The following is a 12615-nucleotide window of genomic DNA, read 5'->3' on the forward strand; positions in this document are numbered from 1 at the left end:
ACCTCTATGTCTATTCTCGATAACTGGTAGACATTTTTTTGTCCTGCCTTTGATAAGTTAGCCTGATAAACGAAAGTTTGGTTACGGCTTCGGTAGATCTCTTCGAATTATAGGGAATTTTCCTTTTTCATGGTCATTTTTCACGATTTCCCCCGACGTAGAGAGCGGGGGTGCCAAAAGACCACTGTATTGTAGACAAATAAATGATCTAGACAACAATGTGTTAGAGGGAATTAGTTTTTATGTCTCTTATCATTAGATTTCACGAAAACATTAAAAATAGACCTTAATCTTAGAAGTAGAAAGCATTAAGAAGACGTGTAAGCTTTCTAAACACTCTGTATATACATCAAATAATAATTGAGTGTATGTTTTTAACAAACCATGAATATATATATTCGTAAACAATCAAATAACCTCACTTTACCAATACAAAAATTAATTCCAACTTAGGGGGACATACCGTATACATCAACTAGTTAAAATCTTCCCGTAACCTAATTTAGAAGACTAACTACACTTCCGGCCGATTACTAGACACTAATAGTTTTTACACTTTTAAACAAAACACCCTGTATTTGATCAAAATGGCATGTTTAATATTTTAATCCCAACGTTAAAATGTTTCCATTTATTAAAACGACTTCACAAATAATTTTATTAATGTCCACACTGTATACATATTAATTTTTAGAAGAGTTTTCGGTTTCATTAAAAAAACTCCGTGTAATGATACATTTTACTCTCATGATGTTTGTTATTTGATACATTATTTCGCGTTCTTCTGTTTACAACATCTGTTACGAATTTCATGAGTATAATTAATCAGTGACTTTAATTTCTAAAAATATTTTGTCGTGTAGTTGAAACGAAATCATTTTTTTTTACGTCAATTTACAAAGTTTAAATAATTTGTTTGAAAAAAGAAGAAATTGTATATATATATAACATTTCTTAAGGGAATTTTTTGCGGCGTCTATTACATCGTAAACGTTTAAATGAATATTACGGCTGCTCTTTAAAAACTGACTACGTGACAGCGCCACGTTGCCGCATACCTAAAAAAAACATGCAATGTATCTAATTTTTTTAATTTAAATATTTGAGGCACAAATAACTTTTTACTTCATAGTTTTTCTTATAATGTAAATTATAGTGTTCGATTCAATTCAATAATAACGTTATTTATTTAATATTTTATTAATTAATTGAGTATACAATATAAGAATGAGGTATGGCAACGCTGTTTTGGTTGGCGAATTTAAATATTGCTTGCAGTAACGTAATAAAAATAATTGTAGTATTAATTTTTGCAAATAATTGTATCTTAATAAAGTATTACTTATTATCTATAGAAGAAATAATAAATCAATAACAGATGCAAAGTACAATCGTAAAATATGTAACTCGATACTTATTATGTACAGACCATATTTTACGTCGAGAACTGTCAAGGTTATATTAGTATATTTACGTTTACGTCTTTAATAAAATCAAAAGAAGTATGTTAATTATTCGATTGGATATATTTTTTCGTTCTATTGATCATTTTAAAATTATGGATATTATAAATAGTTAATATACCGTTTAATTGGTGTGATTGTAATCAAAGGCGTATCGTAGTGAATTTCAGTCGGGAAAGGTTAACGGCCCGTTCGGCTGGTTTCGCTTGTCAACTTGCTGATTATTCTCTCTATAACTGAAAATAGTCGCAGTATCCAGTTTATTTGTGCAATATTAGTTGGGAGAAAATAGCTTTACGTTGATTTCATAATGCGATATTTAATAAATTATATTGTGAATAATGCGGACGGGTTTATCAACGATCCTATTTGTTCGAACGAATTTCAACATTTAGTTTTCAGTTGTTGTTTCAATTATTTCGCTACCGGCTAAAATTAATACTACTAATATTACATTCGAACAACGAAATTTCAACAATGCAACTTGTCAAAAGGGATAAAATCTAATTTTTCGTTTGTGACGTAAATAGTTTTTGGATATTTTAATTCGATTTGAATGGAAATTATTATGGTTATAATTTTATTTTCATAGCCTTTTACATATTGTATGCTTAATATTAAATCGAGTTTTCATTCATTCCAATTAAAACAAGTTTATTTTCGTAAATAATTGCAAAATTTTATGCATAAACGTCAAGTGAAATTACACCACATTCATCAATATGGCTGTCAGATTCATGACGTCACTTCCACAATAAAAGTTGCTAATACCAAAACAGTGTTGCCATGTCAATTTTATTGAATTTAAATTCATGAAATGAAACGATGTTTTCATTAATCCAAAACGGTTAATACAAATAGAATTTCTATAAATCAGTAATAAATGCCAATCAATCAAGCCTCTGTTAAGGTTTAAAATCAGACGGAGGCTATTCGGACGTGAAAAAAAAAAATAATGGACCATTGTTCGACAGCAAAAACTACATCACTTGATTTGGCTCATAAACCTGATTACCCCCATAATTGTTATATAACCTATGACACTTCCAAAACTGTCCGTTCCCCTACTTAAAACTTTCCATAGTTCACAAACACAAAACGTCATCCCTTCCCTTCTCCGATACTACCAACCGACCCCGAATGCAAATTAATCTTCTCCTGTCTGATGCATACGTGCGGCGTTGCCGGATTCTCCGTGTTTATCGTGGAAATAATTACGAAAAATTTTCAGTTCGACAGGAAGCCTAAATTAATTATAAATGATGTAATTTTGTACAGGGTTGGATTTTATAAGTAATAAAATATTATCATTCATATTTATCGATTTTCTTGTTTTGTTAATTTATTTAAACTTGTCCCGCAGTTTCTTGTCAATATTTGATGTAATGAAAAACGCGATTATCTCAGATATTTCTTCTTCTTTTCCACTTTCCAATACATTTTTTAGTTATCAATAAAAATAGTCGGACAATTCTATGTTTTAGATTAAATTTGAATAGTTTGGCACCACCGCTTTCACCACCAATAACTAATACGAAATTTCTCCGTTGCAGGTTGCCGGCGCTCGCATCGTCGCAAAGTAGAGGGGTAGTCAGCTGGCACGGCCGTCGCGACGTCGTATCTCCAACAGTCGACGTCAAGTCGTATAAGCGTCGTTTTGATTTCGAACGCGTAATCACGTGATATACATATATTTTTTAAATAACTAAAAGTAATCGCATTTTTTTTTTTATGTATATGTGATCTGTGACTGTGTTTTTTAATAGTGTTTTATAGTGATGCAAACTACTTAGTTATTTGTATAAAGTGATTTATGACATGTTATACCGATCTCGACAATTTCCATTATCGCGAAAAGGTCGGAAAACGATGGGCCCTTTGTTTATTTTCGTCACATTCGGTTTAAACGTTTGTATGGCGGCTTGGCAGGAAAATGTAAGGCCCAAGATGTATGTGCAATTAGGTAAGTTCGTTAACGGTTAAATCACTAATTGGCGCAGTCTTTAGTACTAATTATATTCAATGCCTTCGTTCTGTGTATTACGTAATTTCGATATTATACGGGGTGGTTGCTTTTTTTGAGTAAATTCCAAAAATCGATATCAATTTCGAGGTGAATTTGACGAAGAAGAAGAATACGTCACTAGACGAAGAAATCTGCATACAATCGGGTCTAAAAAACTCGAAGATAAAGCAGATTCTCAAGTAATAAGCCGGTCCTGTTCTAATATGACTTAAAAATGTTTTCCAAGAAAGTTTTTACCGTATTCCAGAGATTTCGAGAACTCGAATGTTCTAGAATGCGATTTTAATATATAAAGCGGAAAATTTTGCAACCGTGATTTAATACATCGGTGCAATTAAATACGGAAATAAATTAAAAAGTCGAATAGACTTGTCAATAAGTCAAAAATGACAATCCGGAAAGAAGAAGACCACCCTAAACGATGACGAGAATATTGAACTTCCGGGAAAGACTTGCTGGCATCGAACGGACAGTAAAAAAAGAAGAAATAAGTTCGATTTATTCGAAAAATCGACAAATACGAAAAAAAAACAATTATTTACCGTTTGTTCGATTAGATAAAACGATAAAACATTCTCAATACAAATTTTTATTTGATAGAGTCCAGCCCTGGCTAAATTATGTCGTATCTTGGTACATTTTGTTGTTTTTTTTTTATCAATGTTTCGAGTTTAAATACCGGATATTGCGTTTTGGCTTGGTTGTAATGCTTTTCAAATGAAACTTCACTATTAATGGCTGTCAATCGAATACCAAACAACATGGCGTCCTCAAATTTCGAACGTATACTGTATAAAACGTCTACTTTCCAAAATAGAGATATTTTTGAAGCTACTAGGCGGTGGTGGGCTGAAGAAAGCTCCATCTTAATTCTCGAATTGTATCGCATGAATTTAGAGACACCCTGTATATAGTTTTATAGTATTACGACAATTTTAACTCAAGAAATTCGACACAACTCGTATATACTTGAAAAATTTTATTATTTAATAATATCTAAATAGATTTTTAACTATTTAATATGGGGAATTTTTTTTTCGCAAAATTTTTATTCTGTCTGAAAGTTTTAACTATCAAGACGTATTCTTCAAAAAGAAAGTTTGAACTTTATTGAAATAAACTACTTCGGCTATAATAAATTATAATTCGAATCCATTAGTCCTTCAATCAGAGAACTTTCGAGAAATGCTATTCCGGTTTCCCAGTCATCTAGAAGCGATATAATGCCGGTTGTTTTTTTTTTTGATTCATTACACTTTCTCATAGAGTTTGAAAAACCTTTCGGAAAAGTCGCATTTAAAATCCTATAATTGTTCCTCTCTCCTTCACTCCACACCATTTACGGTTCTTTTAGAAAATATCTGATACGAGAAAACGTTCAGATTTCAACGCTTTGATAATCCACTTTTTTATACTTACTGAAAAGAAATTTCCATATTCCAACGAAAAATCACGTTTTTCAAAATGTCTTCCTATAATTATATAAAACCGATCACATCAAATACCGTAAATACATTCTATCCTTTTCTATAGAACATAACCGCATACTATAATAAAAAAAGATAAGAAACATTAATTAACTATCTTTTATCTTTATCAGATATATATCAATTATAATCTATCTTTGTTTACTATCTGATTCTATGTAAATCGAATTTAAATAGCGTGAAATAAATTTATATTTTAAACTATTTATTTATTTATTTTTTCCACCCACCGTACAATCGTGACTAAAAGTGCTAGTAACCAATGAACTATAATATAATTATTCTCTCTTATAACGTAATTCGGACTGTTCAATTTGAAAGAATAAATTATACCGACAACAACGTTGATGAATACTAATATAATTCAAAGTATGTTCCACCGCCTTCCAGTCTGGTGTACCGGAAATCGAGAGGTATTTCTTTTTAAAGAGAATCGTCGAAACAAACTATGAAATTTAATAGAAAATGTATAAAAATTGGTAAAATTACATCGATACTGACAAATATCGTACCAATTGTGACCTACGTTAAATATCTGTAGTATTTTAGAAATGATAGTAGACATTCGAAAAAAAGAAAACAAGTATGTAATAAACATATCACATCCTCAATTAAAACAAAATATTTTATATAAACATTCAATAAATAGTGCGTACATAGCATAAAAATGAGTATATAATAATTATTATAAACCTATATACCTACTGGTCACTATTTTACAGTCACCATGTTTATTAGTATAGGAAGTGACGTCAATGTGGGTGTGACTTGCATTATTTTATATTTATACGATTCACTAAATAGAAATATAAAATAAATAAGCTGTAATAATAATAATAATAATATGATTTTTATTATTGAAGATAAATCCTCAATTTAATAATAAAGTTAAATCGAGTGGGGAGTTTCACGTAATGCGACACCTCAAATTCTACTTGTAAGGTTTTTACAGTGCAATCGGTTTTCAACCGTTTATAGGTTAAAGCTGTATATCTAATACTCTTCATGTTAGTTGAATCGAGAATAGGGGTTTAACACAATCAAATGGTTCATGGTAGGTTTTAAATTACACCTAATCGAGTTAAAACCAATTACCGTAATTGATCTTAATCAGGACCGGTTCCGGGAAAATGTCTACTTTTGTTTCGTGAATGAAAAATTGATTTTTAATCAAATAATTCAATAAATCACGAATCGGCTTATAAATACCGAAGATTTATATATGGAAGGCTGAAAATATACGAAAGGTTGTATTGCTAATTAAACAATTGACAGCTGAAACCGTTTAGAATTGATTTGTATTATAATTAGCTGTGACGTTAAAATCACCCTCGTACGGAATTAAATAGAAATCAAAGCGGACACTTTTACCTTTCGACCATTATTATTGCGGCATAAAAATCCTTACCACGCGTTAGGGTCCTTTTTACCCTGGGTGGAGATAAATGAAAATTAATGGGATGTTTTTTTTAAATGGGGGCGGAAAGATACGTCATATTGGATTAGGAACACTACGGGGTAGTTATCTAAGCTCTAAATTTTAATTTGTTGTTTGTAATAGGGAAAATTAAAAAGAATTACCAAGAAAATTTCGTGACATGTCTCGTACTATAAGAATTAATATAAATATGAGGTCACGTTTAAACAATGTTGCCAGACTTTGGAAATAGTATGCGTACTGACGAAATTTTTCGAAATAAATTTGTATCAATTATTTTATTAAATAATCGAATTAACGGTAGATTATTTCGTCGTAATCCATCGAATGAATTCAAAACTGAAATCCTCAGTTTCAACGTAAAACATTTATCTTGAAATTTATCCCGAAAGCAACGTGAAAAGGGTATCCGGGTAAAGCCCTATTTACAAAATCATCTATTATTTTATTAACAACTGAGTAAACCCGTGTAGTCAAAGTAAATACTTAAAATACGATTACTGTGGTTAGGTATATTGATAAGGGTTGACAGAACGAGTTCCCGATCGCACCTCGTATAACATGCGGAATACGCGACGGCGTCATCGACCAGTGTTGCCAGACCGACAAAAAATTTAACGAAACGGTTGTTTAACAAATGATTTTTAAACGAAAACAACTGTTGCTATCCGAGCATATATACCATATTGGATACGTAATTCGAAAAATATAAATATACAAATTCGAAATAGTATAAACTGAAAAAGGAAAATAGTTCCCGTTTGTTGTTTCAACTGCACAACCAATCATTTATTTTGATGGCTCCCTTCGGTTATATATTTGAGTATTATGTAAACACCATTATGTTTCGGTTATGACCCGAGACGTTTACACGATCAGAAAGGTATTTATGTGATGATAATTCAGGTTCAGGTAGTTAGGGCTAATATTTTTCTATCCACCGTACATTAACATAACAATATCCCGTCAACTTATTTTCTTTATTGTAATGTAAAAATATAGTATAGTCAAACGTGTGATAAATAAAAAACTTTACTTTAAAATAAATAAAATAAATAAAAGTTATTAAAACAATCCTCCTGTGGCAACACTGTATTTCATTTCCGCTTACGAGTCAACGCATTAACTTGAAGTACCTAATATGCAATCGAATAATCTTTAAAACAACGTTTACACGTTTACCACTAATCGATTAATCGGCTTATGATATAGTCATAGATAAACTAAAAAGATAGATCAATATATTTTTATATTAAGTATCTTATTAGTATGGTTTTTAATAAATGGTATATTACCAAAAGGAAATAAATGTTGAATTGTATTAATCATCCGCTATAATTATTCGTTCTTCAATTTTAAGTTCTATGATATTTGCAATCTCTCCCGTTTATACGGTTTATCTATGAATCGATTTGTTATCACCGTCATAAATTACAATATACAAATTATACAAATATATCCATTATCCAATAAGTTAATGTTTAAAGTAAGACACTGAGAGTTAATTTTTTAAAAATCGGCCAATTAACCATAAGAAATTTGACGTTGAAATATGATTTTCGCTTACGGTTAGTTCCTTCATCTGTCTTCACTTTTAATATAAATTTTCAAGGTAAATTTGTTTTATAAACTTAATAAACGTTTTCATACTTCCAATAATAACAAAAATCGTAAAATAATATTACAGTTTATAGCTATACAATGAAATACTTTTAATTCTCGATTGAAGATGGCGTACATAGCAAATATCTATTACTTGTATACAAAAAGGAACCTAAATAGTCATTTCTTTTTTCGAACAAAAAAAAACAAATTGGTTTAATAATTTTTTAGAATAATTCTCAGTATTCATTGATATACAATTAGATTGATATTTCAAAATTTACAACAATCACAGTTATTAAGTTGTTATACGTCAAAATACATTGAGGTTTCAGTTATCTATTAAAGATGGCGTAGCAACGAGTGTCAGGTACTAATAATAAATAAATCATTGGTTTCCTTCTTTTACAAAATTCGTGTGTAACAATATTTTTAAAAGAATCTTTATAATAATTTATTTATTTGTATTCAAGTATATCACGTAATTTATAATAATCTTCCTATTGTGATTTTGGTTCGCAATTAGAAGTGGAGATGGCGCGGTTAGCGATTGCCTGGTACAATGATTCATAAAACCACGTAATAGTTTACTTACATTTGTTTGAATTATCATTTATCATAAATAGATTTCTACTTCGGAGTGTTATATCTCAATTCATGTATATTCTAATTTCATAAATTTTATTTTGATAGAATATTTCGCAAGAATCGAATGTCATATTCAATAAGAGCTTCTTTGTGGTCGAGTTCGTTTTAATGGATATTGATTTCGTTTTCTACGACTAGCAAAAGTTTTCGCTGGCTTTATTTAATCTTGTTGCTTCTCTTTTTATTTATTTTTTTTTCGAGTTTCGTGTTTGTTCAGTTAAACAAAAACAAAATAAAAAGTATCGAACACGTTTTTATGTTTTTAAAGGTTATTTTGTTCTCAAAGGATATTCGTATTCCATTTATACGGATACACTAATATACGAGGGATATACGAAAAGTGATTTATGTAAAAATATTTTGAGAACAAAAATAAGAAGTTTTAATGTAATTTTGATGAAATGAACGTGATATATCGAGTTGATTTAATGTAAGTACTTGTTTTAATTGAGTGTAGGATCGATTATTAGTGTAAAAACAGTAATGAACGATTTATTTATGTACGAATGACTTCTGTATGATGTATATTAAAAATTCTATCGTATTTTAGTCTTTGCAATGAAAGTATTGAATATTTTTGTATATTTCTATGGAATACACAGGAAACAATACCGTGGAGAATATTGACAAAAGGCCGTCGCATCGTTTTGTTTACTTTTAATTTGGTCCCGTGTGTATTCAACAGCAGCTTCATTTCTAATTGATGTAAATATTGAACACACACACACACATATATACTAGTCGCTGGCAAACAGTCCAAATGGGAGCAATTTTCATTAAAGTTTTTTTAATGTTTGGACGAATTTATATACATCTATGGATTATTTCTTTTTCCGATTTTAATTCGCAGTATTCGGTGGAGAAATTTGTCTATGGGGCTATTCCAGTACTGTCGCAAATGCACCTACTTACAAATGTCACGTTTGTAAATTTACGAGATATTTCTTCGGATGGCACATTAGTTGTCCAATAAATTTACGTTACGTCGCGTATATTGTAAAAAAAAAAGGTGAAATATTGTGGGAGAGCAGAGATTCGCACATTTTTTAATATAATACATGTCGTGGAATGGTTGAAGAAGCAGTTACATTACCGCAACGCGGGTCCGTGTTGTGAACGCGTGCTCGACACCCCTTCAGTTTCACTTTAAAAAAAATTGACATGAGACATATTGGATTTGTTACATTTGCGGAAATGTGAAAAAAGATCTTAACTTCCGTTTCCATATGCCTCGTTTTTTGATTACTATGCAGAATGGACCTAAAATGTCCAGGGTCTAAAATGCCAAATTTTGCGGACGTAAATAGAACAAAATGCATATTTTGGTGGAATGGATTAGGGACGAACGAATTTTGAGGCAAAAATGCATATTTAAACGGAAAGAAATTGATGAAACATGAAATTTTAGGGTTAAAGTAAATCAAAAAGTATATTTTGGTGGAATAAACCAGGAAGGAACATGATTTTTAAAATAAAAAATGCATATTTTGATGGAAAAATTGATGAAATATGAATTTTTGATGCTAAAATAAAATAAAATATGAATTTTGGTGGAATATATTGAGAGAGAACACAATTTTGAGGCAAAACTTCATATTTTAGTGAAATAAATTGAGGAAGGACACGACTTTGTTGGAAAACTGCATATTTTGGTGGAATAAATTTGCGAAAGTTACGATTTTGAGGCAAAATAGGCATATTTTAATGAAAAAATTGAGAACGAAGGAGATTTTCATGCAAAAATGCATATTTTGATGAAAAACATGATGAATTACGAATTTTTGATGCTAAAATAAAACAAAATGTAAATTTTGGTGGAATAGATTTAGAGAGAACACGACTTTGTGATAAAACTTCATATTTAAACGGAAAAAATTGATAAAACATGGATTTTTAGAGCTAAATTGAATAAAAAATATATTTTTGTGGAATAAATTTGACAAAGGTTCCAATTTTGAGGCAAAATAGACATATTTTAATGAAAAAAATTAGGAACGAAGAAGATTTTCATGCAAAAATGCATGTTTTGATGAAAAAATGATGAAATATGAATTTTTGATGCCAAAATAAAACAAAAAATGAATTTTGGTGGAATAGATTGAGAGCGAACACGACTTTGAGGCAAAACTTCATATTTAAACGGAAAACATTGATAAAAAATATGGATTTTTAGAGCTAAAGGGAATCAAAAAATATATTTTGGTGGAATAAATTAGGGAATAACGACATATTAAGACAAAAACTGCATAATTTGATGAAAAAAAATAATGAAATATAAATTTTAGATGGTAAAATAAAACAAAATATGAATTTTGGTGGAATAGATTAAGAAAATACACGACTTTGAGGCAAAACTGCATATTTTGGTGGAATAATTTAGGGAATAACATTTTGAGACAAAAAATGCATAGGTTGATGAAAAAATTGATGAAATATGAATTTTAGATCGTAAAATAAAACAAAATGTTAATTTTGGTGGAATAGATTGAGAGAGAACACGACTTTGAGGCAAAACTGCATATTTTGGTGGAATAAATTAGGGAATAACGACATTTTGAGACAAAAAATGCATAGGTTGATGAAAAAATTGATGAAATATGAATTTTAGATCGTAAAATAAAACAAAATGTTAATTTTGGTGGAATAGATTGAGAGAGAACACGACTTTGAGGCAAAACTGCATATTTTGGTGGAATAAATTAGGGAATAACGACATTTTGAGACAAAAAATGCATAGGTTGATGAAAAAATTGATGAAATATGAATTTTAGATCGTAAAATAAAACAAAATGTTAATTTTGGTGGAATAGATTGAGAGAGAACACGACTTTGATGCAAAACTGCATATTTTGGTGGAATAATTTAGGGAATAACGACATTTTGAGACAAAAAATGCATAGGTTGATGAAAAAATTGATGAAATATAAATTTTAGATGGTAAAATAAAACAAAATATGAATTTTGGTGGAATAGATTGAGAAAATACACGACTTTGAGGCAAAACTGCATATTTTGGTGGAATAAATTAGGGAATAACGACATTTTAAGACAAAAACTGCATAGTTTGATGGAAAAATTGATGAAATATATATTTTAGATGGTAAAATAAAACAAAATATGAATTTTGGTGGAATAGATTGAGAAAATACACGACTTTGAGGCAAAACTGCATATTTTGGTGGAATAAATTAGGGAATAACGACATTTTAAGACAAAAACTGCATAGTTTGATGAAAAAATTGATGAAATATAAATTTTAGATGGTAAAATAAAACAAAATGTAAATTTTAGTGGAATAGATTGAGAGAGAACACGACTTTGAGGCAAAACTGCATATTTTGGTGGAATAAATTAGGGAATAACGACATTTTGAGACAAAAAATGCATAGGTTGATGAAAAAATTGATGAAATATGAATTTTAGATTGTAAAATAAAACAAAATGTTAATTTTGGTGGAATAGATTGAGAGAGAACACGACTTTGAGGCAAAACTGCATATTTTGGTGGAATAAATTAGGGAATAACGACATTTTGAGACAAAAAATGCATAGGTTGATGAAAAAATTGATGAAATATGAATTTTAGATCGTAAAATAAAACAAAATGTTAATTTTGGTGGAATAGATTGAGAGAGAACACGACTTTGAGGCAAAACTGCATATTTTGGTGGAATAAATTAGGGATTAACGACATTTTAAGACAAAAACTGCATAGTTTGATGGAAAAATTAATGAAATATAAATTTTAGATGGTAAAATAAAACAAAATATGAATTTTGGTGGAATAGATTGAGAAAATACACGACTTTGAGGCAAAACTGCATATTTTGGTGGAATAAATTAGGGAATAACGACATTTTAAGACAAAAATTGCATAATTTGATGAAAAAATTAATGAAATATAAATTTTAGATGGTAAAATAAAACAAAATATGAATTTTGGTGGAATAG

General features: G+C 29.6%; 1 protein-coding gene across 2 annotated transcripts in view; it reads left to right on the plus strand.

The window, feature by feature from the left end:
* LOC130449794 (semaphorin-1A) overlaps window positions 1–12615 on the plus strand; it is a 294931-nt gene that overhangs the window by 8931 nt on the left and 273385 nt on the right. For both annotated transcript variants that reach the window (XM_056787799.1, XM_056787798.1), the window contains exon 2: window positions 3017–3426. In XM_056787799.1, the coding sequence (XP_056643777.1) occupies window positions 3282–3426 (145 nt within the window). In that variant the 5' untranslated portion in view covers window positions 3017–3281. The remainder of the gene's footprint in view (window positions 1–3016; window positions 3427–12615) is intronic.

The sequence above is a fragment of the Diorhabda sublineata genome, chromosome 10 (assembly GCF_026230105.1).
Source record: "Diorhabda sublineata isolate icDioSubl1.1 chromosome 10, icDioSubl1.1, whole genome shotgun sequence".
In the NCBI taxonomy this organism is placed as follows: Eukaryota; Metazoa; Arthropoda; class Insecta; order Coleoptera; family Chrysomelidae; genus Diorhabda; species Diorhabda sublineata.